At 36.7% G+C, this 27,504-nt stretch overlaps 1 protein-coding gene across 4 annotated transcripts in view; it reads right to left on the reverse strand.

Moving 5' to 3' along the window:
• The window catches only part of LOC149148539 (uncharacterized), a 141,011-nt gene that overhangs the window by 40,592 nt on the left and 72,915 nt on the right, over nt 1-27,504 (reverse strand). For all 4 annotated transcript variants that reach the window (XM_089438789.1, XM_089438788.1, XM_089438790.1 and 1 more), the window contains exons 9-14: nt 20,875-21,047; nt 20,425-20,564; nt 20,219-20,320; nt 19,958-20,096; nt 19,780-19,866; nt 19,517-19,678 (exon numbers count right to left, since the gene is read on the reverse strand). In XM_089438789.1, the coding sequence (XP_089294915.1) occupies nt 19,517-19,678; nt 19,780-19,866; nt 19,958-20,096; nt 20,219-20,320; nt 20,425-20,564; nt 20,875-21,047 (803 nt within the window). The remainder of the gene's footprint in view (nt 1-19,516; nt 19,679-19,779; nt 19,867-19,957; nt 20,097-20,218; nt 20,321-20,424; nt 20,565-20,874; nt 21,048-27,504) is intronic.

A 27,504-nucleotide genomic window follows, 5' to 3' on the forward strand; every position in this document is an offset into this window, starting at 1 on the left:
TGACTCTATCATTTTATGACTAGATGCCAAATAATTCCTAAAAACTCTCAATGGGAGTCTTGACTCAAAAACAAAATCTCTTGCATGAAACCCATGAAGCAAGTCAATATAATAATTTTGTTTTTCATCTTTACATCTCATTACATAAAATCATAATTACATGTCACTATGAAGACCGACCCTAGTTACACTTTTCAACATGGGGGACCTCCAAAGATTAACTTCTTTTGGACCCACGATTTTTTTCGTCATTTTCCACTTGGAGAAATTAATTTCTCCAGAATTAATTTTCTGACTCTGAATTAATTAATTTTCTGGCTTAAGATTTCATTTTAATTTTGCTAGAAAAATTTATTAATTAACACGACAAGGGATTAATTTCGACTCTAAATTAATTACTTTTCTGGCTTAAGATTTAATTTAATTTTTGCCAGAAAAAATAATTATTTGACACACGAGGGGATTAATTATTTTCCACCCTCAAATAATTTAGCCATGGTGTCTGATTGCGAGGGAACATGCACTAAAATATTTTTTACATCAGATAATTACAATTTCAACCCTCAAAGAGGGAATACTCATTCTTTATAGACCCTCGTAATATTTACCCAATTTTGCGGCACAAGATGATCTAGTAGGCCAAGTGATCTGCAATAAAATAATTTAGCCAAATAACTTAAATTATTCCCAAATCACTTTTACAATAGACTCGACTAAAAAGACTAAGACTCACCTAAGACTTAGTCAATAAATTCCACCCTAGATTTGGGGTTTAAGCTAGAGATAAAAACTTTGTCGATCATTCGTGTTTAAAAACACACATAATATGGTGAGACGAAAAACCTCCTAGGATGAAATTTGTCGCCAAAACCAAAGGCTTACCTAGGTTGTTCCATAATTAAACGGTCGCACTAGCATCATTACATTACAATTCGCAGAAATTGGGTTTATAATGTCATAAGAACTGGTTGGTTGATGATCTTGAACTTTGAAAAAATTTGCACAACTACTTCCTTGGACTTGTGGCAAAATAAGTGCGACATATCCACAATTGTTATTAGTTTTTGGAGCATCGGATGTGTTCTAGCCACGAAATTTGGTGGAGACACTAGAATAAGTGAGATCTTCTTTACCCAAAAATCGTTTCTAGAAATTCCACCTAGAAATGCCTTAATTATATTATTAACCAGTTTTTAAATATTTCTAAGTCTAAACTTAGGGAATATGGTTAATTAATCAGAATTAATTAAGTCAACAAATGCCTATAAGCATCTCTCATTGGGGTATCTGCAGGAGAATGCGAACCACTCATCTTTCTCATATACCATAGGAGAAGGTGAACCACTCATCCTATGCATATTCATCAACAGTAGGGGAAGGAGAACCACTCACCCTATGGTCGCTCATAGCTCCAAGAAGTACCCCAAGCCCCCCAGGAGCTCCCAGAGCTCAATGTTCAATTTTAACCAAGGATACCTTCATATGGGTAATAGTGCCAAGCTAATTTATGAAGATCAAGGTTAGATCTTGACGATGATATTGATGACCGGATCGTCAATGAGAGCCTCATAGCTCTACCCAACAGCATATAAACGAATATAGATCTTTCTACAAACATATTGATTTACAGCAGAGACCGTAGAAGCACTTGGCAATCCTCTGCTTCTTGCATATCATGATGAAGAAAATATTTGATTGTACTTACTCCCTTTTACTCGGGGAGACCACAAGCCTAAGCTTGTCTTACCAAAGTGCACAATGTCCATCTGGTAGCCTGCTCATTATAAGATCCATGCCATAATACCATGTAAAGTGGTATCTGTTGTTAACATGTGAAATATTGGATTCTATGAATCCTACTCTGTAATATACAACAAAGGTGTGCCCAAATGGCTCACTGAAGAGCTAACTCAAATGGCTTCATAGTAAGACAAGCTTACTACTTTATGCATTCAGCCTAAACAAGCTTCCAGACTTTAGTCTTTCATGAAATAAGATGAATTAGTATCTTACTATTCATCATACTGTGCTTTAGCAATTTCTATAACGTACCTCAGAGCACCTGCAAGATTTTTGGATCAACAACTCCTTTCATAGCTCCCTCTTAATCATAGCTCTTGTTGTCACCCGGATTGTACAGGCACCGCGACAACGCTCAGGACGGGGGTTGTCACTCTGATCCCTGCCCACTCCATTCTAGTTGTCTCCCAATGGCAAGCTATGGGGGTTGTCCCTATGGAATGAGATGAAGGAAAACAAGTTGGAAGCCAACTTGTTTGGGAGACACAAATGAGTGGCCTAGCCACTTGGTTGAAATTAAGCAAGATTATTGATTACATTAGATTTTCTATTATGAGACCAGTGCCTTAATGGAGTCACAACTTTTTACTTCTTATAAATTGGAACCCAGTGACTGGATGGACACCTGCTGCTTGAATGATTGACTAACCTATATGATATGCAAATCCTTGAACATATGTGAGATGCAGTGATCTTGGTAAATTTTAGTTAAATGCCTAGTCTAAGTGTGACGTTCCCTTAACTATTTTAAGGCTAGGCTCCAAGGTAGATTGTGGGAAGGAGGCTAATAAGAAGTAGGCCAGGGCATGATTAACGATACCTTCTGTTAGGCTCTTATCACCTGATGCCTCCAGCGTTGCAAATATTGTGGCTCTGACGACTGCAAGGTCACCGTGTTAAACCACCGAAGAGTTGTCGAGTCCCCTCAATCTAGATAAGAAGGGTTGTCCTATGTCTCTATCAACCTAGCTTATGCTAGGAGGTAAATTATTAATGCAATCTAAATCTAACATGATTATGCAATGGATTATGAGTGAGATTTATCTTGAGTTAAAATTTTCTTAAGTTGTTTAAGTACATAATTATAATCTCTTTAAGAGTACTTAACAATAATGAATTACAATCTTAGAAAAGATAAAATGCTTAGAGATACAAGTGTAAATTTCAACAATATTTCACAAGATACCAAGTAACCCAAGATGTCAAATGCTTAAAATAGTCAATCAAGATGTTGATCACAGATTTATGACACTTTATACCAGCAACACTGCTTCAGAAAATCTAGATCTTATTAATGTTGTTACAGCAATGCATAAACCACTTCAAATAATGAAACTTGCTCAACACATAAAACATCGAAATTCTAATGACCAGTGAATGTAATTCAGTTTGTTTAGATCACTTTAAGATGATGTATTCAGTAAAATTCCAGATCTGATTTCTTGATTTGCAGCAATAAATAAAGACAGATCAGCAAGATAAAACTGCCAAAAATAGATGGCCTATATGCCCAAAAATAGTAAAATCCACCAGAACCTGAAAATTTCGAGTTTGGAGCTTTTAGAGAGTTTGACTCAGCAATTTTCAGAATTGATATGTTTGTTACAGCAAAGTTAACCATAGATCAGCAAACTAATCAAAGCCAAAAATAGATGCCCAATATTTCAAAAAATAGAAAAATTTCGCCAAACTTGAAAAAAAAAATTGAAGTTATTTAAAGGATGTGATTCAAAAATTTCAGAACTGATATGTTATTACATCAGTGAAACAGTAATAGATCAACAACCCAGCAATGCTCAAGACAAGCCCTAATATTTCCAAAAATAATAAAATATTCCGGAAATTGAAAATTTCAGTTTTTGGTCATTATTAAATATTTGATTCGGAAATTTCAGAACTACAGAAAATTTCAATTATGCAAAAAAATCCAGCAAGCTTAAATGTTAGATCTAGGCCAAAACTCAAATACCCTCGAGGACAAAATTTGTGAAAAATAAGGTTTTGCAATTTTCAATGATTTTGACCATTTAGTTTGTGATTTTAGGGCATAATTATTAGTAATTTGTTTGTTGTAATAAAACTGCAGAAAACAAGTGTTTAGAGGTCAAACCCTAAGCCCAAGGCCTTGAAGATCCCACCATTGAAAATCAATGAAACTTTGGGATCACTTTGCCGCTTGAAAAATAAAAATTTTGAGACCTTAATCCTGCAAAACCGCCAAGTATTTATCTTTAAAACTTCAGTTTAGGGTTTCAGGGCAATTTTGGGGCAAAAGAGGCCAATAATTGGAGAACAAGGTTAAAGGAAGCAAATTTGCGGGGATAAATGAGCTAGGATGATAGATCGAGGGCTGAAATGGCAAGAGGAGGCCAAAAATTGAAAATCATTGTCTCGAAAATCTTTTCTTTTCTTCCGGATATGAATTTTGTCATCAAATCTTCAGTAAATGTCCCTACAAAATTGTGTAGAGCCTAGATCTTTCCCTCAAAGGCCTAGATCTAGCTCTTCTCTCACTTGATTCCTTGAACCAACCTGCAAAAATGAAAATAAAAACACCCAAACTCCAAATATATACAAAATACTAAAAATCCCCAAAATCCAGGTTAGAAAAAAATAATTTACAAGATAGATCTATTGTTGAATTGAGGCTTCTGTGATCCATAACAATTCTAAGAAGAATTTCGGCGTAAATCACATGTAGAAAAGCTTTGTCGACGCGTTTCGAACCAACTAGTGTGGTTCATCGTCAGGACAAGTTGAATGAACAGATCTCGCTTTGCATATTAAATAGATAGCAGAACATTCTAGACCAAGCAACGGTTATAATGACAATGGCTAGATTTGACCAGGAAACGGCTAGTTGACTTAGATAAGGGTTAAAAACTTTATTAAATAAGTTAATATTCTTATTAAAATACGAAATGGATTATTTTATAATTATAAATATATATTAGAATAAGTAAATCATAAAATAAATTAATCTAAAATTGTTAGTTATCAAAGTTATTATAAATATTAGTTAGTTATAGAGTAATCTAAAAATAGTTAAATTATATTTTAATCAAAATATAAGTTAAAAGGACATATATTTATAAATATATATTGAAATAAATTAATTTTAATTAATTTTAAATTAATATATATTAAAATAAATTAATTAAAAATAAAATAATTTTAAATAAATTAATCTAAAATTGTTAGTTATAAAGTTATTATATATAAATATTAGTTAGTTACAAAAGTAAAATTAGATAATCTATAAATAGTTAAATATATTTTGATCAAATAATAAGTTAAAGGGACATATATTTATAAATATATATTAACATAAATTAATTATAAAATAAATCAATTTTAAATTAATAGTTAAAAAGTTTTTAAATATTAGAGAATTCAAGGGTTAGAAAAAGTATTATAATTATAAAGGGATACATAATTATAATAAATAGTTAATAATATTATAATTATAGTAATTAAATTTTCTTCCTAATAGATAATTAAAGATATTATAAATTCGAATATAATTCCATTTTATTATAAATTCGAATATAATTCCATTTAGAAAGTATGACATTCCCTCAACCTTTAGGCCCCTCAACACCATTCGTAAATCCCTCTGATCAGTGAAAGATCCCATTGACCCTAAAGACATGAAGGGAGTCTACTTGATCCCTTGTTCTTGTTGGACCCCCTATATCGGGGAAACAGGGCGCCCCATCCACCAAAGGATCAACGAACATGCAGCGAACCTAAGACATGGGAGAACCAAATCTTCAGCGTTAGCAGAGCATGTGGAAAAGACCAAGCATCAGGTTTGTATAGAGGAGGCCAAGGTTATTGCCAAGGTTGCGCAGTTCCACCACCGTAAATTCAGGGAAGCTATTGAAATTGAAAGAAGGCCTAACAATCTCAATAGAGATGATGGCTGGAAGATCAGTAGCTGCTGGATCCCTGCCCTTTCTTCTTAGTCTTGCTTTCCTTTTCCCTCCCCCCCCCACCTTTTTAACCTTTTCGAGCTTTCGAGGTTTCCCCTAAATTTCCCGAATCCTTCTCATTTGAGCCTTATCTTTTCATTCCTCCTAGGGTTTCTCCTTTGACTCAGTGTTTTACTAATGGTCCTGTTCTTAACCTTCTTGTTTTTTAAAGTGTGTCACTCATTCTTTTTATTTTTTTCCTGGAAGATTTAAATAAATAAAAATTTAACCAATATTCCTTAATAGTTTATTATTTCCATTAAATCAATATTATCAAAAACCCCCCTTTACTTATCCCCAGTGATTTAAATAATTAATTAAATAAGTTAATTTAACAACCATAGAATAATATATAATAAAAATAAAACAGAATAGCATTCTTGTCCCTAGGGAATTAAATAAATTAATAACCAGAGAAAAACTTTCTAAAAACCCCCCTTTACTTATTCCTGGTGATTTGAAAAAAAAAAGGAATTGAATATATTAATAACCAAAGAATAATAAATGAATAAAAAAAAATGGAATTATATTCGAATTTATAATATCTTTAATTATTTATTAGGAAGAAAATTTAATTACTATAATTAGAATATTATTAACTATTTATTATAATTATGTGTCCCTTTATAATTATAATAATTTTTCTAACTCTTGAATTCTCTAATATTTAAAAACTTTTTAACTATTAATTTAAAATTGATTTATTTTATAATTAATTTACGTTAATATATATTTATAAATATATGTCCCTTTAACTTATTATTTGATCAAAATATATTTAATTATTTATAGATTATCTAATTTTACTTTTATAACTAACTAATATTTATATATAATAACTTTATAACTAACAATTTTAGATTAATTTATTTAAAATTATTTTATTTTTTATTAATTTATTTTAATATATATTAATTTAAAATTAATTTATTTCAATATATATTTATAAATATATGTCCTTTTAACTTATATTTTGATTAAAATATAATTTCACTATTTTTAGATTACTCTATAACTAACTAATATTTATAATAACTTTGATAACTAACAATTTTAGATTAATTTATTTTATGATTTACTTATTCAAATTTACTTATTCTAATATATATTTATAATTATAAAATAATCCATTTTGTATTTTAATAAGAATATTAACTTATTTAATAAAAATTTTAACCCTTATCTAAGTCAACTAGCCGTTTCCCGGTCAAATCTAGCCGTTGTCGTTATAGCCGTTACTTGGTCTAGAATGTTCTGCTATCTATTTAATATGCAAAGCGAGATCTGTTCATTCAACTTGTCCTGACGATGAACCACACTAGTTGGTTCGAAACGCGTCGACAAAGGTTTTCTAAATGTGATTTACGCCAAAATTCTTCTTATAAAAGATAGACCTACAAAATTATTCACAAGATCTACAAATATACAAGGGTTTTAAAAATTTTAAATTTTTGAGAAAAAATATTTTTATGGAGTTTTTTCCTTTCAAGAATGGTTAAAAATACTTTAGAAACCCCAATGTATACTATAGCCTTAGCGAAGATTTAATTCACCATATAAATACTAGGAATCCAAGCAATAGCGATTCTTGCCCAAGTTTGTGAACTTGGAGGCAAGGACTGAAGTACCTGCAAGCACTATGAATTTATCTCAAAATAATTTGTTAGATCACATGGGGAATCAAACCACCTAAGATTAGCGCAAAACTATCAATAATATGGTCCTATCTCCATCTAATGAAAAAAAAAAAAAAAAATCTTACCAATATCCAGCACAGCATAGAGATGCCCGTAGTCAGCACATACCACAAATCAATAAACAAGAACACCTTGATTTGCACTCCAAAGTCTTTATTATGATTGAAAAAATAGTTCCCAGCAAGACATTAGTTACAAAGCTATTTCAGCAAAAAATTTCTAGTCAGAGATCAAGATGACTAGAGACTCAACTGACTCTCTAATTTATAGATAAATCCTCGAAATGGAAAAATAACGGCTAGTTTCTTTGATCCTTGTCAAAATAATCTTGGTCCTTGATAAACACTTCAGGATCTTTTAATCTCGACCCTTGATTTTTTATTTTGAGGAATTTTCAAATTTATCATTTAATTCCATTTTAATTAGCTCAAAAATAATTATTTAGAGCTAATTTCCTCAAAAAATTGATTTTGACTTAACCACCAAGATCCAAGGGTTCAAAAATTTTTGAAAAAAAACAATATTCTCTTGGCGGAAGACCTTTAAAATTTGATTATTTTAAAACCCACAAATTTTTCCATTTGGAGAATTTCTTTTCCTAAGACAATTTAACTTGACTTTAATTAATTAATTTTCTGACTTAGGATTTAATTTTATTTTGCCAAATAAATTAAAACGAGAGGATTTATTTTTCCAACCCTCTAATACATATGATTTTTCATTCACGGGACTCAAAGAGGGAATACACATTTGTCTTAGACCCTCAAGACACACAACCCATCTACGACTCAATATGATCTAGTAAACCAAGTGATTTGTAATAAAATAATTAAACCAATTAGCTTAAATTGTTTCCAAACCACTTTTAGATCAAACTCGACTAAAACACTAAAACTCACCTGATAATTCGACAATAAATTTCACCCTAGCTTTGGGAGTTTAAGCTGGAGAGAAAAAACTCTTTTGATTAGCTATGTCGAAAAACACGGGTTATCAGTGAGGTTAAAAAACCCCCTGGGATGGAATCCGTCATCAAATAATAGGCTTACCTAGGTTGTTACATAGATTCAAGGTTTTACTAAGATCATTTACAATATATAACTTGCATAATGGGATGACCATGACACACAAACTGTTGATATGTGATCTGATCCTTCTTGAAAAAGTTGGCACTTCCGTTTCCCTGAAACTTTGACAATTTGAGTGCAACAGCTCCCTCTGAATATTTAAAAGCAACCTTGCCCACCGAGACATTTGTAACTGGTTTTTAGTCCTTATGGACAATAATCATTGGGCAAGAGGAGTTATTAATTCACTTGACCATTTATGTATGAAGAGAAGATGATACATATCTTTTCCCAAATTTCTGAAATACTTCTACTCCCTTTGATCTTCCAAAAGATATGGTCGAAAAAGGGTGGAGGAAGGTTGTCATCAACTACTGCTTAGGCATCATCATAGAGAAAGGACAAGATCACTGTAGCCATCTCCTTTTCTCGGTCAAACCTATAAAAATAATGGTGATGGCTTGAACAATATCAAAAGAAAATATTTGTCATCACATCTGATTTTGTACTTCATGGATGAGGGCCTGTAATGGGATGCCAAGTTCTTGTTTTCAAGAAAGAATATTCCTAAGGTACTTCTCCCCTTATTCCTAAGGTATTTTCTCCTTGCTCTCTCTTCTCTTTCTCTCAAATGCTCATGAAAGAATGAATTGATCTTTTCCTCTTCTCTTCTCCTTTTAACTCTCTAAATGACCTTTTGGGTTACCCTATGATCTAACGGCTGAGATTCATTTAGATCAAGGGATGAGAATAAATGTGCATTTAATTCTCACTTTCTATTTTTTAACTCACCCACTTAAATAAAGACCCACCTAGTCTTTTATTTCCATAGTCACTTTTCACTTTCTAATTCTTCATTGACTTTAATAAAGCCACCTTTAAATTAGAATTAGCTTTACCACTTATAAAGTCACTTTTAAATTAGAATGTGACTTTACCACTTATAAAGTCATTTTAAAATTAAATTGACTTTACCACTTATAAAGTCACTTCAGAAGAAAAGTAAAAAAATAAATTTAGACACTTTTCCCTAGGCCAAAGATCAAAGCCCTAGGGAACCACTTGTCCTCTGGTACCCAAATTTTAACACTCCCTCTTACCGAGGAAAGTGTTCCTCACCACTCCTATCTTGTCTCTGAAGTAGACATGCTTGCTCGTGGTAAGGCTTTGGTGAAAATGTCTGCTACCTGCTCATTTTTGGAAATGTACTCAAGCTTGACAACTCCCTTTTCGACATAGTCTCTAATGAAGTGATACTTGATTTCAATATGCTTTGACCTATCATGAAAAACTGGATTCTCCGTGAGTTTTATGCAACTCTGATTATCACAGTAAATTACTAAAGGTCTCAATGCCTGACCAAATAGACCAAACAACATCTTGTGAAGCCATATGGCCTCACAACTAGCCAAACTAGCAAACCATATACTCTGCCTCAGCTGAGCTCAATGCAACTGACTGTTTTTTTTGGTTGATCCACGACACAACTGTCGAACCCAACCCAAAACAGCACCCGGAAGTACTCTTCCTATCTAAAGCACAACTTGCCCAATTTGAATCCGTGTACCCTGCCAGTCTCACTCCATCACCATGTCTATAATCCAGACCAAAATCCACAGTCCCCTACAAGTAACAAAGAATGTGTTTTGCAGCCACCCAGTGCACTCTCCTAGGCTCACACATGAACTAACTCATAGTGTTAACTGCAAAACATATATCTGGTCGAGTGTTGACCAAATACATCAAACAACCAATCAGCTGTCTGTATAGAGTAGGATCCACCAACTCGGAATCAGAAGCGTGAAGCTTCTTCCAGTTAGTGATCATAGGTGTAGACATGGGTTTGCAGTCCTCCATGTGAAATCTACAAAGAATATCCACAATGTACTTCCCTTGTCCCAGGAAGAAATACCCCTCCTCCTGCCACACCTCCAATCCCATAAAATAATGCATCAAGACGATATCCTTCATCTCAAACTTTGAAGCAAGATCTCTCTTGTAGCCCTCAATGAGTCTCTCTGCACCAGTGATAATCAAGTCATCAACATACAACACCAGAATGAGAGGCTCCTCACCCACCACAATGAAGTATAGGTTCGAATCAGCCTCACTCTTTGTGAAACCCAACTGCTGCAAGTATGTATCAATCCTCAAGTACCAAGCTCTAGGAGCTTGCTTCGGGCCATAGAGTGCCTTTTTAATCTTCATACATGGGACTCCTTCCCATGCACCTCAAATCCCTGCGACTATTCAATATAAACCTCCTCCTAAATGAAACCATTGAGAAATGCGGTCTTCACATCCATCTGGTGGACCTTCCAACCCATCTCTGCTGTAATCGATATAATGTAGCGAATAGATGTATACCGAGCTACCAGAGAGAAGGTCTCCTCATAGTCAACTCCCTCTACCTGTGAGAACCCTCTCACCACAAATCGAGCTTTGCACTTCTCAATGCTGCCATCAGCAGCATGCTTTATCTTGTAGAGCCATCTGGAAGTAACAACTGATTTACCTTAAGGCCTCGGCACTACCTCCCAAACATCGTTCTTCATAATAGAATAATACTCCTCCACCATGGCCTCTCTCTAGACCTACTGGTTGGCTGCCTCCTCATAACTAGAAGGCTCGGAGTCAACTATGCTTGTTACCAATGCCATGTAACTACAAAACCACTCAGGTGGTTTACTATCTCTAACCTGTCTCTTTGGCCCAGCAACTGATGTGACCTCGCGCAAGGTATCTTGAAGCCACTTGGGCTTCCTCTTTCTTAAGCATACTTCTCCCACCGGAGTGAAAGAATCCTCATCATCATCAGAAGCCTAAACTTATGAAGGCCTGCCAACTGACCTCATGCTTGAATCTGTGCCTATAGATGCTGAAGTACTATGCAAACTGTCCATTAGTGGACTACCCTGTGAACTATTGCAGACTACCCTGCATGTTGCCCGAAGAACCACCCACCTAACTTTGAGAGCCACTGCTCACTGATGGACATGACACTTTAATCAATGTACCTGCTGATCCCTGACCACTGGATCCATGTGGCTAACTCAGCTACTCCTGAGGGTCTGGTGACTCTGGATACTCTAACTCCCATGACCTCCTGAAAGCTCTCTCCTCCTCGAACTTCACATCCCGCCTGAGAACCACTTTCCTCTGCGCAGGAATATAAATCCGATAAGGTTTTGAGGTCTCGCTATAACCCACAAAGATGCCCTTGTCTACAGTGCGCTCTAGCTTGGTCCTGTTCTCCTTGGGGACATAGGAATATGTAAGGCACCCAAAGATACAAAAGTTCCCAACATCAGGCTTGCTCCCAGAAAAAGCCTCCTCAGGAGTCACATTCCCCAAGGCACGATGTGGACTCCTGTTTTGCAAGTACACAACAGTGTTGCAGGCCTCTGCCCACAAAAATAAAGGTAACCCCTGATCATGAAGCATGGCTTTGGCAGCCCCTGCAATGGATATGTTCTTTCTCTCTGCAACCCCATTCTGCTGGGGGTAGTAAGGAACTGTGAACTCCCTCCTAATGCCTGCCTCAACACAAAAATCAACAAACTCACCAAGGGTATACTCCCCTCCATTGTCCGACCTGAGGACCTTGATCTTCCTACCTGTCTGGGTCTCCACAAGAGCTTTGAACTCTTGAAACCGCTTGAAGACTTCACTCTTGGTCTTCAAGAAATAAATCCAGGTCTTCCTGGAGTGGTCATCAATGAATATAACATAAGACTCATAGCCACTCAAGGATACATGAGACATCCGACCACTCACATCGTAATTAATCAAGTCAAGGATCACAGTCACTCTGTTGTCACTGCTGGGAAAAGGGGATTTGGCAAACTTTCCCATAGCACGTCCTCTGCATACATCAAGGTGATCAAAACTAAAATCTGGCACACCAATGGTGATCTCCTGCAATGTACTCAAGACTCCATGATACATGTGCCCCATCCTGCGGTGCCAAATCTCACACAACTCTGAACTACTAGATCTGCTGTCAGTCCTGTCTCGGGTGCTGCTACTCAATGCCATCAGGGGCTGGAATGAGAACTTGTACACCTTGGCATGGCGCACACCGATCTCTCTAGCTGAAGAAGCTGGAGTTCCCCTAGGATATATAAGCACATGCCCTCTTCTGAACAACACATCATACCCTCTGTCCTCAAGTGCTGAGACGGATATCAAGTTCTTCTTCATTCCAGGCACATATAGAACATCTGACACTTTCAAGGGAGGTTTGGGTCCCCTATCAAATGTCAATGTCCCCACACCGACTGCTCTAACAATGTTGTCATCACCAAGTACTACCTCCATACCAGTATCACCCTCTGAAAACTCTGAGAAGTACTCTCTGACTCCTGTCATGTGGCGAGAAGCGCCACTGTCAACATACCAAATGCTAGAAGATGCTCTGCTAGTAGCGAGGAATGCACACTCCCTCTGAACCTATATGGCAGGTGACTCTGCACTAGTGGCCTCACAAGTTATGAACCCAAACCCCCGATCAAAGCTCTCTAAGAAGCTCTCTATCTCTGTAGAAGATGCCATGGGTTTGTCTTTCCCTTTCTTGTTCTTCTTCTCCGGACACACAATAGCACAATGTCCCAACTTTTGACAATTCCAACATTTGACTTTGGAATAGTCCTTCTCCTTGTTCTGTTGCTTGCATTTACCTTTGCCTTTGCCTCCATTGTTGGAAGCTTGCTTCTTTGCTCTGCCCTTCTTGCCTCTTGCTAACAATGCCACATTGTCATCCTCGTCCACCTATTTGGCTGCCCCAAGATTGTTCTTTTTTATCTCATTCTGAATGCAATCATCCCATAACCTCTCCCAATCGAGAAGGTTTTCCCGTGCAACAATGTCATCCACAAAATTATCCCAAGTCTTGGGAAGACCATTCAAAGCAATCCTCACCAACTCAGTGGGTGCAATGATCTCACCTATGGCTGCCAACTCATCTCTCACCGAAGTGATCTTTGTGAGGTACGTTGTAGCACTGTCAGTCTTATCCATTTTAATGGCCTTCAATTTCTCCTTTAGGACCATTTTTCTGTTTTCATTTGAGTTCTAGTAAAGACTGGTCAAGGTTGTCCACATCTCATGTGCATAAGTCTTTCCTCTCACATGAGGAATGACATGGTTTTTGATTCCTTCCAGAATCAATCTTTTTGCTTTAACATTCTTTTTGTTAAACTCTGCCAACTGTACAGGGTTCGCAGGTACTACCACTGGGCTCTGTGTGGTATTTACCATAATGCCCCAAACTTCTGCTTCCTCAAAGATGCTCTGGATTCTCTCCTTCCATGCACTGTAGTTGTTCTGCCCATCCAACATGTCTTCAACTCTCAAACCCAAAGACATGTTTCATTGTCCTACCAAACTGAAATTTTCAAATCTATGGTAAGGGTTTCTATTTTCTATGTAAAAATCAGTTTGCTGTAATTTTCACGTTGCTCTCCCAAACTGCACTTTTCAACCATCCAAGCTCTGATACCATTAAGAAATTTCAACCCCAACTCCCGTTATCAGTTTTCCTTATCACTCCATGCATTTAGTTTTAAGTCCAAGCATGATAAAAATTCTAAAATCTGAAAATGACAATATTTTCTGAAAACACAAATTTAGAGATTTCACAACTGCTGAAATTGCAGAAATAAAACACAACAAAATTATGACAGCCACAAACAGAAAATAACACAGTGAATTTTGGTCAATGTGACCCTGGAAAAACCCCCTACAACTCTTAGGGAAAACCAGTTTGAGAGCGCTTATTTATTTCTGAAAATGCTTTTACAAAGAAATTGAAATACTAAGTAAAAATTCCAGCAACCACAAATAACAACTTATCTCAATTTCCGTGCTTGAATTCCACCTTGAAAATCGTGCCAATCAGCGAACAGCCAAAACAGAAATTTTTACAGCAATAAAACAGCGTTAAATGTTGTACGGCCTACCTCGAAAAATGTGCCCAGAACTTGCCATATGGATTGTACGGACTGTACAGATTTCAATGGTACAACTGCCTCGAAATTCGTGCCCAAATCTACCTTAAAATTCATGCCCTTGCTGCTGTCTCTCTTCCTCGATTTCTGTGCTACCCTCTTCCTCGATATCTATGCCTTTCTGTACAATTTTGCCTTGGGATGCGTGCCAATAAATGTTGTTGCTCAGATTTGCTGAAATGTCTTCTTGCTACTCTCCTTCACTTCCTCACTGCTCAGAAAATTTTCTCCTTGTTCTCTCTTCTCTTTCTCTCAAATGCTCATGAAAGAATGAATTGATCTTTTTCTCTTCTCTTCTCCTTTTAACTCTCTAAATGACCTTTTGGGTTACGCTAAGATCTAATGGCTGAGATTCATTTAGATCAAACGATGAGAATAAATGTGCATTTAATTCTCACTTTCTATTTTCTAACTCACCCACTTAAATAAAGACCCAGTTAGCCTTTTATTTCCATAGTCACTTTTTCACTTTCTAATTCTTCATTGACTTTAATAAAGTCACCTTTAAATTAGAATGTAACTTTACCACTTATAAAGTCACTTTAGGAGAAAAGTAAAAAAATAAATTTGGACACTTGTCCTCTGGTACCCAAATTTTAACATCAAGTTTGAAATCAAAATCTGTTGAGGTGTTTGAATACATTTGTGGAGAAGATATCACATAAGCATTGAGTTGACAATCTATATAGTAGCAGCTCACAGAAGACGTGCTTTTCTTGATCCTGTGACACTGTCATGCGAAGATAAGCCCCTGTGCCAAGCTATGCAAATGCAGTCTCTGAGCTATCCAAGCGAAGATGCCATTTGCTTCAAGACAATGCCATACGAGCCTCAGAAAATTCGTTATCCAAAATTATATGACTGATTGATCTGTCTCTTGCTTGGGCTTGACTTCTCCTAGCTCTAATACCATGTTAATTTTTGAGTTAACATGTTCTTATCATGGGACAGTTACTTCAGAGATCCATATAGCCCAATTTTCATTAGCAATAACATAAGACATTATTATCATGACAATAACCGAAAAAGGAGCATAGACAAAAGATGCAAAAAACAAGCCAAGACAAGAGTACATATGGATATGGCTCAAGCCGGGGAAAAACCCCAAGACGGAGAAAACCCTTGATCAATTCATCTTATTATTAATATCAAATGTTTAGCAAAGAGAGTACAATAATTAGAGACAAAATGCCTTGTCAATTTGAAGATCCAGTATGAATGACTTTGGACAAGAGAATAGCCCAAAACTGCAATGATATCATTCTGTCAACAGTGGTAAGTTAGGGTTTCTTACAGTCCACTCTTGTTCATTCAATTGACCTAGAAACCCTCCATTCAACTGCGGCTTCCCTTGTTGAGCAAGAGGTTGTCCATAGATGGCTCTTAGAATTGATCTGATCCTGAGATAGGCTTCACGGCCCCTCTATTCTGACATGGTGCATGCTTGCGGACACAAAAAAGAAGAAGCTCAGAGTTTATGCCCAAAACTAACTAAAACTTCTAAAGTTGAATTCAGTTCTGAAGTGATAGAATTTACCCATCAAAATCTGCGGCTGATTATCTGTGGGAACTCGGCCCCAATGCAACGAATAACCTAGAAACAAACCCTCCTTTAACTGTCTAGACCTGTGACTGTCCTTGTTGGAGAGACACGGCCCTAGTGCAGAAGATAACCCACACCCAACCTGTTGTAGATCCCAAAGACAACCTCAGATTGCTTACAAGACCAGTGTCTGGGCACATCTAGATTTCGTGTCTCAAATGATTCTCAGGGAGATGGAGACATCACATATATTCTATAGATATATTTAAATAGAATGAGTTGGTTCATTCATCTAAAGGAGTAAGACATGGATTTCTAGTACTTCTTCACATGTACAAATCTCATAAATATATGCATAAAGTAGTGGAGGCCGAGTAGTTCAAGGACTTACAGTTTAATAAGCTTTTGTAGAGAAAATGAGACAGGACAAGGAGAAGGAATAACTCATCACATAGAGCTTAAAACATCAATAATTCTACACTTATCACATAGAGCTTAATGCATCAAGAATTTATACACTTATCTGAGTTACAGGCAGATATAATGGACAAAAGAGAGACTGAATGCTATGTTTCATGTAACGCAGATTTAAAGATATAATTTCAATAATCCATATAGGCACATGCATTAATAAGTCAATACAAATGAATTTGTGAGGAAGTATGAAGTATTTCTAGCAGCTATAATTGCATGAATTCGGAGAAGAAGCATGAACATAATGGGTTTTAACAGAAGGATAACATATTGTAATACTTGAAGGAGGATCACCACCATTTCCTTGATATTCTAAAAGATCTGTATTATAAAGTTATACAGTCTGAAAATAACATGTAGAGTTTTCTTTGGAATTTCTGAACCTTTGTGAAGTGCTGCTTTCCCCTATTTATCTAGAGAGGGGAGAATGGACATTCATTACAACAAAATATCTTCGGTCAAGTCTCAATTGTCGGGTCGACTAGCTGTCTCGGCCAGGGATGGCTCTGTGGCCCAAAAACATTACAGAATTAATTGCCTCATTGAAGGGAGGCACATTACAGGACAACAAATAAGTAAACAATCAGACAGAAACGTAAATGAAATATCTTCGTGCCCATCCCTGTGATTGCCTCTGCTTCAGGTTGCAGTTCGCTCTTTGTATGGCCTCCTGTGTTGCTCAACCGACTCCCGTCGTTTCAGCCTTTACTGCTTGAACCATTTATCCTTTAAATCTGGGAGTGGGCACCATCAGTTTCATGCCACAGTACTAGAGCAGAGGACCCCTGGGTGGTACGTCGTCTTCCCTTTGTATGGGACACCATGCTAGATAATTAAATCCTCCCAAGCTACGAAGTCCTTTTTACTCCTGTCAACGTCGACCCTAGTTTCGAGTCACAATGAGCTTTTCTAGGTCAACCCATGCCAGGTTTGAATGCACCACCTGTTTTCTTAAAAGCCACAACTGCCAACCCATCACGCCTTTAAAGTCTTGCACTGCACTATCGGTGCCCTGATATACCTGGCGATGCGTTTATGGTGCAATATGGTGGACTTTCTGGTGCTGGCCCCTATCACTAAAACATTGCAAAACATGCGAGTCCCGATCCCCTTTAGGCCCCTTTGCTTCGGCCCCTTTCTGTAATATTCTTCATATGACCAGGGTCTTGAACCAAGTGCTTAGCCCAAAGGCGCTAGAGCCTTTAAAAGGTTGTCCAGGAGCCTTTTTCCTTTAATACATGAAATCCCGCACTTCAGCGATTTCTGATGTTTGCCATTGATATTTCCTCTGGACCCTTGCAATCGCCAATCTGCGAGGTTGGGCCCACCAAAGGTATCGCAATCGCCATATGGGAGAGAGAGACCCCTTTACCTCCTTTCATAACGTTGGCCGACAGTCCGGACACGAAATCCTCATGAGATATAACACATAAAATATCACGTCCAGGAGGATCTTCGCATATCGCAATCGCAAGTCGGAGGGGACTTTGGTGGAAGAGGGACCTTGCCTTGCGCGATCGTCAATCGTCAATTTGTGATGGGTGACGTCATCACTGTCGCGTGTCACCAAAAAATGCCCCCTTAGGACCCCTAAAAATGCCAAATTTGTGTGCCACGTGTCCTCTGTACTACCACATCATGATGTCGTCATTTGCCATGTCATTTATAAGGAACAATCGTATTCCGCCACGTGGCCCCCTGGAGGAGAGAGAAAAAGGCTCACTCGTCCTTGTTTTTGTGTCGATTTCCTTTGTTAAATGTTTTCGGCCTTCCCCGGCGATTTAACACTATAGGCCCGAATATCGACTATTTTAGCGCTATCAGCGTATTCCTCCCATGATTCCCTTAAGGGTGATCCATTGTAGACGCTGACTACCGATTGCGATATGCATGGGCTTTGCCGATCGCCGATTTGCTGATGTGCCATGCCTTAGGCCCACCGATCTGCGATTCGCGATATCAGCGATTGGCGGATCACGGATTTTGTTGTATACCCATGCCGCTGGCTTAGAAGAGCCCCAATTTGAGATTTGCGATGGCCCGTCGTCTTGCGATTTGCGATATCGGCGATCGGCCAATCGCAGACTCTGATATCTTCCCTTTTTGCTGCTTCTGTAAAGCCACGATTGCAATTTGCGATGAGCCTGACCCTTAACCATTTTTCCTTTCTTTTCTGGCTTTGGAAGGGTATCTTCACTCTACTCTAATTTTTGATCCAGGAGTTCGTTTTCAGACTTCCATATACCGTTGGAAAACTCATTTCGAGCACTATACAACGGGGAGGGTCAGATTTGGCTTTGATTGCTTCTGTGGCCTAGAAGATGGCTTCAAACTTCACTGCTCTTTGGCAACTTTGATCAACTGAAAACTCATGATGTAGTGAGTGACAACACAACCAATCCTTCGACCTCCTCCAAGGCAACAGCTGCCTCAGACATATTTTCCAGCAAGTTGATGTGTACAAAATCGGGGAGAAGGCTCCTCTATATATACAATTCGATGGGGGTCAAGGGACGTGACTATTGGGCTTGATGAGCTGACATAGAGGAGAAGCCGACCTTGATAATTTACGTGAGAAAACATTAATTCAAAAACCCACTTTTCCTTATCCAAATTTGATGATCTTTAGATTGATTTTGGTCCTCTCAAAAAGAGGAATTCAATGCTGCAATAATCTTCCCAAAGGAGCTGTCCATGTGGAATTTGGCCCTAGTTGCCGATTTTAACATTACTAGTACCTTGCATGATATAGAAGTCCAATATCCAATAAAAATAAAGACACTGACAAGCAAATCCATCACATGGCCGACAATGTAAATGGCAAAGTAGAGACTATAATTCTTAAAATTTCAATCAATGTAGACAAACTATTTCAAATGAAACAAAACAAAACAAAACAAAAGTGCAATTATTTTCCTTTCACGAGATCAACACTCCTATGATACAAACTTACAGATATCACATGTTTGAAGTCAGCCATAAAGATTGCTCCAGTAATCACTTCAGCGTGCCCTGAAGCATGAGCTACGAGTTCCCCACTTGTAAAATCATAAATACGCAAGCATTTGTCTGTGTAAGAACAAATAAGATAGCTTCCACTTTGATCCACACAAACCTACAATTAGTGCGAAAATAGGAGGACAGCAATGAGTTTTAGCAGCCAGAACATTTATTGGATAAATAGACAAGAAACTTGAAAGTGAAGTGAGACAGTACCTTAATTGGCTCACCAACATTTCCATCTTGTTTGAATGATCTTACAGGTTTACCAGTAGTCAGGTTCAACACCTTTATTTTTTTATCCTGATAAGAGTACAGATTATATAAATATTCCTTATGGCAACTGAGCAAACAGCCAATGAAACTACTTGGCCAGAAAAATATCAGAAAATACCTGTCCCACTGTTACAGCAAGCTTGTTGGTAGGGTCTATATCCATGTCATATACAGTGCCGCTAGATGCAACTTCTTGGTGATAACGTATACTCTTGCAACCAGAATCTGTTGTTGCAATATTGCGGAAAACAACAGATCTGCAGAAAGCAAGACATTCAAACAAAAAAAGGAATACTCAAATGATAAGTCATGATTTATAACAGAATGCTAAAAATTGCATTACTAAGTAATTTTACAAGAAGAATAATAGGCAACGTACTTGTCAGCACTGCAGCTCAACAGTTTTGAACTATTACAAGCAAACTTGACAGTTGTTATGGATGATGAATGATCATCCAATGTTGCTATAACATCAAACCCCCTGCCATCCAGATTATTTAATTTAGACATACTTACAAGGCAGAGAACATTTCATGTGCAAATTTACATCAAACAAACTTCACAATGTGAAATAAACAATCTGACCTGTCAACGTCATAAACATGGATCAGCCTATCCCTTCCACCAGAAGCTAAAAGGCAATGATCTTTGCATCCTTTTCCAGCAGTTGTCTTTCCACTCGCTGTGCTAAAATTCAGTGTAAGGATCTCTGCATCATGTGCTTCCTGCCAAATCATCCAAGAAGTTCCAGGACATAGTGATCATCCTGTCAAATGATGCCATAATCAGGAAGTTTTACTTGCTGACACCCTAACCTAACAATGCAGAGTTCAAATCTTCAAAGGTTCTGGATGGTACATTGAAAAGTACACAACATCAGAGATATAAACAAAAACAGACATAGCATTTAGAAGAAAGATCCTACAAAACAAATTTTCAGATTAACGTCCATTTGACCAAAAATGTTCAAAGTAAAACACTAACAATACAGAATTTTTCATTTTAGATTCCAGGAAAGAAGGCAATGAAAATTACTTGAAAGCTTATTAGGTCAAGTGTACTTAGATTATAAACATGTAGATTGCCACTGCAATCCCCAGCTGCCAGGCAGTTTCCATCTCCACTAACAGCTAATGAGCGAAAACCTTGAGCTAAATCAACAGATTTTTCTGACTCAAACTGTTTCTTGACAGGAACCCCACTTATCTCTGCAACAAAAAATAATGAATTGTCAATATATTAAGCATATTGAGGATTTGATCAACACGAGAATAATTATTGTGATATTTCCACTAATTACGATATAACTCAAGCGCAAAGAAACAGAACTAACTCATAAATGACTTAACCCAAGAAAATAGAAAAATCAATTAATCAAAAACTCTTTCACATGTGCCATCTTGTTTCTACCATATCTACGTATAAAATTTACAAAATCATGGACCACATTATAAAACTTCATTTAAAACAATATTGTAAAAAGCATCATGCAATCTCTTGTTAGCACCCTATAGCTACCATGAGCCCAATTATGACTAAGTCACGAGTGTGGCAAGCATAGCCCTGGGATAAGTACTCAGCTCAATACTAGCATAATTCTGCAAAATAAGTTTATCCAATAATACTCACCATAATCATGAATATTAGTCTATATTCATCTAGTATGCCAAAGTATATCGAGTCAATACTCCTTGTTATTCATATTTCCAACATTTCTATTATTTTTTTACAGTGTCAAGTATGTCAAGTCACTTCCTTCTCTGAATATAAGTCAAATACGAATATGAAAAGTATGTAGCGTCCCTCAAATTTGTCACGGTGGAAGGGAAAAGAAACAAAATTTAATAATAGAAATGACAAAAACCAATAAACTTGAAAATATCAACATAGTTTCCATAATTGTAACATTAGCTCCTGATTGGATCTAAAAAGAGAACAATGCATTTACAAGTCTAAGGAAAAACGTTCATTCTCTGTCAACAGTTTCACAATATTAAAATGGCATGTCTCTTCTAGCTTCAAGATGGTTACTAACTATATTTTGTCTGTCTATTTTCTTTTTTTGGCTTGCACATGCAATCAATGGAGCTATTGTTATATGATGTGATGTACTTTTTACTTAATATTAGATAGGCAGGCCATCAATTAAGCATTCTATCATGACGAATTCCAAACCAGTCCAGTTCGAGGTTTGGAACCAGAAATGGCCAGTTCAGTTCACTGAACCAACCAGTTTGGTGCTGAACCAGATGGTTTCATACAATGTGACCAAAGACGTTCCAAACACAACTAAAAAAAAAAAAAATCAATAATTTTTGAGCGAGGTAGCCTAATATTCAAGCCTATGGCCATACTATTGCTATGCAATTCATGATAATGTTAAATTCTTGAAATAAAAGTGATATATAAATTTTTAACATTACAATGAACTGACTCAGGATGTTTGAGAGTGGTTCCAAACTCATTGGATTTCATATGGAGAAAGTAGAATTTTAGATCTCACTCAAAATCTAGCAAACTTAATAGTTTTTCAGGACTTCAGGATTGGGGGGATTGCAATATTTCCATTGGATTTTGTCATGTGCAAAGGTATGGAACTAGTATTTAATCAAAAGAACCAAGCCCTCTATGTACCTTGATGTTAGTGGCATTGGTTGTCGAACTCCTCTATCATAATCCTATTAAAAAAGTACCAATCACTCAAACAAAATCTTGACTTAACATGCTACATTTTTTCTATCTTATTTTAATGCATATAGGGTGGTATTGATGATGAAGACCCCAACATCGGCAATGATTTGATGATATGTAGGTTTTTGTTGTAGCAAGATTTATTTTGGATGTTAGAGGCTATCTAGAGCTAGTTTGTTGATATATTTTCGGTTCAGAGATGGATTGCACTCGATGCTATTTTGGTTATGTGCACCCTTACATGCTATATAAATGAGAACTTTTTCTTATTTGTGTATAAATGGTTTGGAGTCACATGAATACATAAGATTTTCTTTAAAATATAAATATTTTATGTCTTTTTGGTCGACCAGTTTTTAAACCTGTTCTTGTTTGTTTCCAACCATTTCCCGGTTCAAAGGGTTTTTTGGTTCGATCACCAATGTGATTCCAATAACATTGGTAAGGACACTTAGGAAGCGGATTTTGCAAATCACCAGCTCAAGTCTTAGATCTGAAAGACGTCCATCAAAATATCTTGACCCCAATTATGAAAACTATTTCAAAAAGATTGTGTCATCAGTCAGTTAACAATGTTTAAATTTCTAAACTAAATCACCTGTCATGATGACACAAGACATGGAGGACACAGAAACACGAGAATTTGACACAAGACACAGCGAACCCCAAAAATGGGACATGGATGACATGTATGTATGTATAATTTCATCAAATTAGTAAAATAAACATACAAAAATGAACTTATATATATATATATATATGAAAAAACATAACAAATTAGTGAATTAAACATATAAATATGAAATATAGGCAAAGAATCAAATTCTTTTAGAATTTAGAAATTAAAACATTTACATCATGATGATAGAAATTCAAGCATATAACTAGTACTACAATGATGATTTCCTCTAAGAATGAAAGAGGATCCTCATTCTTAGTTTTCCTACATGTTGTTGCCACCATCCCCAAGCCAACATTGGCTAATCTTTCTAGTTCTATTCATTTGAATGAAAAACATAACAAATTAGTGAATTAAACATATAAATATGAAATATAGACAAAGAATCAAATTCTTTTCGAATTTAGAAACTAAAACATTTACATGATGATGATACAAATTCAAGCATACAACTGGTGCTACAATGATTATTTTGTTATGAAACTAGCTCACAAAAAGATAGAAAAGAAAGATGAATGCCTTATAATTCATTCTCTTCGAGGGGGCAACCTCCTTTACATTACACAAATGAACAATTCTTGGATGATACAAATGAAACGCCCTCCTTTCTATATATAGGAGTCTAAGGGGTCGTAATATAATTAGAGCCGACATAACAATGATAATGTAAGGGCACAACAATAACAATAGTGCGCTTCTATGGAGCACAATAGTAACAATATGGGGACTACATGGGTACAACAAAATAATAAGGGTGTTGTACTAATAACAATAAGGGGTTACACTAGTATTATAGGGGCCTAACATGCCCCTCTCCTTAAAAAAGTGTTGTCCTGAACGCTTGAGTAGTTTTTGATGCTTTTGTATAAAATTCTTGTCCTCCCATGTGGAATCTTCAGCGGGTAAGTTCTTCCACTTGATGAGATACTCTGAAATTGATCGATTTCGTAGCTGTCGAGTTCTTGTTTCTGTGACTGCTCCAGGTTCCAATATGATTTTTCCTTCCTCTTCAAGTTCTAGCAATATTGTTTGAATTGGGATCTTCTGCAACTTTTGAATGAGTGGCCATACTTCTTTGTCCTTCTTCCATTCATCCCTTGCTTCGTTTATCCAATCTGGTTGGATAATAGAAATAACACAAAACAATGCTTCCCCATCGTCATCCTTTCTTGAGAGTGCATTTGCCACAAAAATTTTCTTCCCTTTTCTGTAGATGATGTCAAAGTCATAACCCAACATATTTATGACCCATTTTTTTTGTTCTTCTAAAGATAATATTTTTTCTAAAAAGTATTTAAGACTATCATGATCCATTTTTACCTTGAAGTGTCTTCCCATTAGGTAAGGTCGTCATTTCTTAAGTGCATGTAGTATTGCCAACATTTCCTTCTCATAAATAGCTTTCTTGAGATGTAGTCGTAAAAATACCCAATCACCTACATCAAAACTTTTTTCACTGTAATGTTAATCTACCTGTTGTTTCATTCGATTCTGCACCAAAGTGGCGTTATCCTTTAAAAGTTGGAGAACTTGTTGTTGATGCTCGATGTGATCTTTCACTGCTTGAACCTTTTTCTTCTTGATATGTCCTTCTATCTTGAGAGTTTGAGGAGTGTTAATTTCTTGCAATGCTTTACAAGACAGAGTCGAATTCATTTCTTGATGCTCGATGTGATCTTTCACTTCTTGAACATTTTTCTTCTTGGTATGTCCTTCTATCTTGATAGTTTGAGGAGTGGTGATTCCGACCAATGCGTTACAAGATATGGTTGGATTCATTTCTTCTTTCTTGATTTGATCTTTCACTTCTTGAACCCTTTTCTCCTTGATATGTCCTTCTATCTTGAGAGTTTGAGGAGTGGTAATTCTTGCCAATGCTTTACAAGATATGGTCGGATTCATTTCTTCTTTCTCTGAAGTTGGGTCCTGGCATATATCATCTTCTTTTGATGTTTGTTGATCATTTTCTTCCTCCTCTTCATACTCTTGTAAAATAATTTCTTCTCAGCACACTTATGACCTTTACTACATTTGCTATCACAATTGTAACACAGCCCTTTTTCTCTTTTTTCTTCCAATTGTTGTGGTGTAACCCTTCTAGGTTGTGGAAGGCTAGGAGAAACAACACTTCCATTATTATAGTTGTGAGGGGTAGACTTCCTTGTTTCCATAATTTTACTTTCCACTTTGTAACAAAGCCCTTTTAGTCTTTCCAATTGTTGTGTTGTTGCTCTAAAGAAGGTGTTGCTCTTTGTATCCTCATAATGTGCTATCATTTCCTCGTGAAAATTGACCACATAACAAGTTGTTTACGAGAACAACACCCTTTATACCATAAAAATTGATCTGGTTCTAAATATGAAGATGCAATACATACCTTTTGTAACAGTGGTACACCATGTATATCAAAATATTTCTCCATCTGAAATATCCAATTTACCAGAGCCTTGCCATCAAACTTCCTCATATCGCCTTTTCTTGATTTTAGGAGCTCGATCTTGAAACGACTATAACTCTGTAATTTCGATTCTTCCAGTTCTGAAATTGCGACCTGTAGTAGCCCTCTGTGTCCTCTTTCCAACGCCACCAGTCTGATCAAATTTAGATTCACCAAGAAAGAGTTATGCACAATCTCCCAAGATGACCTGATTATATACCTTTTCAGAAGAGCTAACTTGTATGAAGTGCCACGTGTCACTGTTTTGACCTTCGGGTCTAAAAAATATATACAGGAAACTACAGTCCGTCCTCTTTCTGTAACTTCTTACGAAATTGCAATCTTATGCTTAAAACTAAATTTATAACGATTTTCCCTAGGTCACCTGATTGGAATGTAATTCGGGAGGCTGCAAAAAGGCCAACTTCCTCAGATCATATCTCCGCAATTATTGCGCGAAAAGCTCTGAAATTCGGATCCGAGGTTCAGCGCGATTTCGTCTCAAGTGGGTTTTTGTTTTCGTTGGAAACGTCGCAGAAAAAAAGTTATAGCGAAAATGCCACGATGCCCTGTTTGGAGCAGCGAAACTCTAGAATCCAAAGCTCTGATACCAAATGTTATGAAACCAGCTCACAAAAAGATAGAAAAAAAAAAGATGAACGCCTTATAATTCAGCCTCTTCGAGAGGGCAACCTCCTTGACATTACACAAATGAACAATTCTTGGATGATACAAATGAAAAGACCTCCTTTCTATATATAGGAGTCTAAGGGGTCGTAATATAATTAGAGCCGACATAACAATAATAATGTAAGGGCACAACAATAACAATAGTGGGCTTCTATGGGGCACAATAGTAACAATATGGGGACTACATGGGTACAACAATATAATAATAAGGGGTTACCCTAGTATTATAGGGGCCTAACATATTTCCTCTAAGAATGAAAGAGGATCCTCATTCTTAGTTTTCCTACATGTTGCTGCTACCATCCCCAAGCCAACATTGGCTAATCTTTCTAGTTCTACTCATTTGGATGCACTCACTCCTAGACACACTCCAAGTCCAGAAAGTGTGCCCAACAAATGGCCCTTTAAACAGACATAGGTGTTCTTAATTTGACGATAGCAAAAACTACATGTCCAAAGAACATTCCCTCCTCCCTTTAACTTGATCCCCTGGATCTCTTGCAACATACTTCCACAATGGATATATTTTCTCTTGTGCCTGTTGTCTTGCTAAACTAGTGTTATTTTAGCATTTGAAGTTGTTGTTGCAGCCCCACTTCCAATAGATGGAACAATAACCGACCCTAATGAAAATGAAGGAGGGGGGACAGCATCAGTCATAGCATCTCTCCCTTTCCTAATCTCTTTTCCATCTGCCGTTGATGATTGAGGCATGATTTTTGTAAAACAAAGAAAAAAATAGATTGTTGTAAGAAAAATTTTGAAAACTAGAGGACAAATCCACTTACCCAACACTTGGAATCCCTTCTAACATTGTATAGTAACCCTTAGTTGCACTCCGAAACCTCTTAGACCTCCATCCTATTAGTGAAATGAGCTTGAATAAGGGGAAAAGTGTGATTTTATGGGCCGTAAGCCACTTTTTCACAAGACATTCGTCAATATTTTTGGACATGTTGAGGGCACATCTCAGACACCTATTTGGCACATTGTATGTAGTGCGACTAGTTCCAAGCACATGTCTAACACGTTTACTCATGTATTTGTGTCCGACATGCAAAATATCTGACATGCGGCCTATTTGGGTATATCCGGTTACATAGGTTACAGCAGACCAAAAATTGCAGAGCGACCTGATCATTTAGAGGGTCGAAAATAGTAAGGTAAT

Source organism: Pinus tabuliformis, chromosome 9 (genome assembly GCF_031772625.1).
Source record: "Pinus tabuliformis cultivar Carrire ecotype Pingquan chromosome 9, CPIR1, whole genome shotgun sequence".
NCBI classification, from domain to species: domain Eukaryota; kingdom Viridiplantae; phylum Streptophyta; class Pinopsida; order Pinales; family Pinaceae; genus Pinus; species Pinus tabuliformis.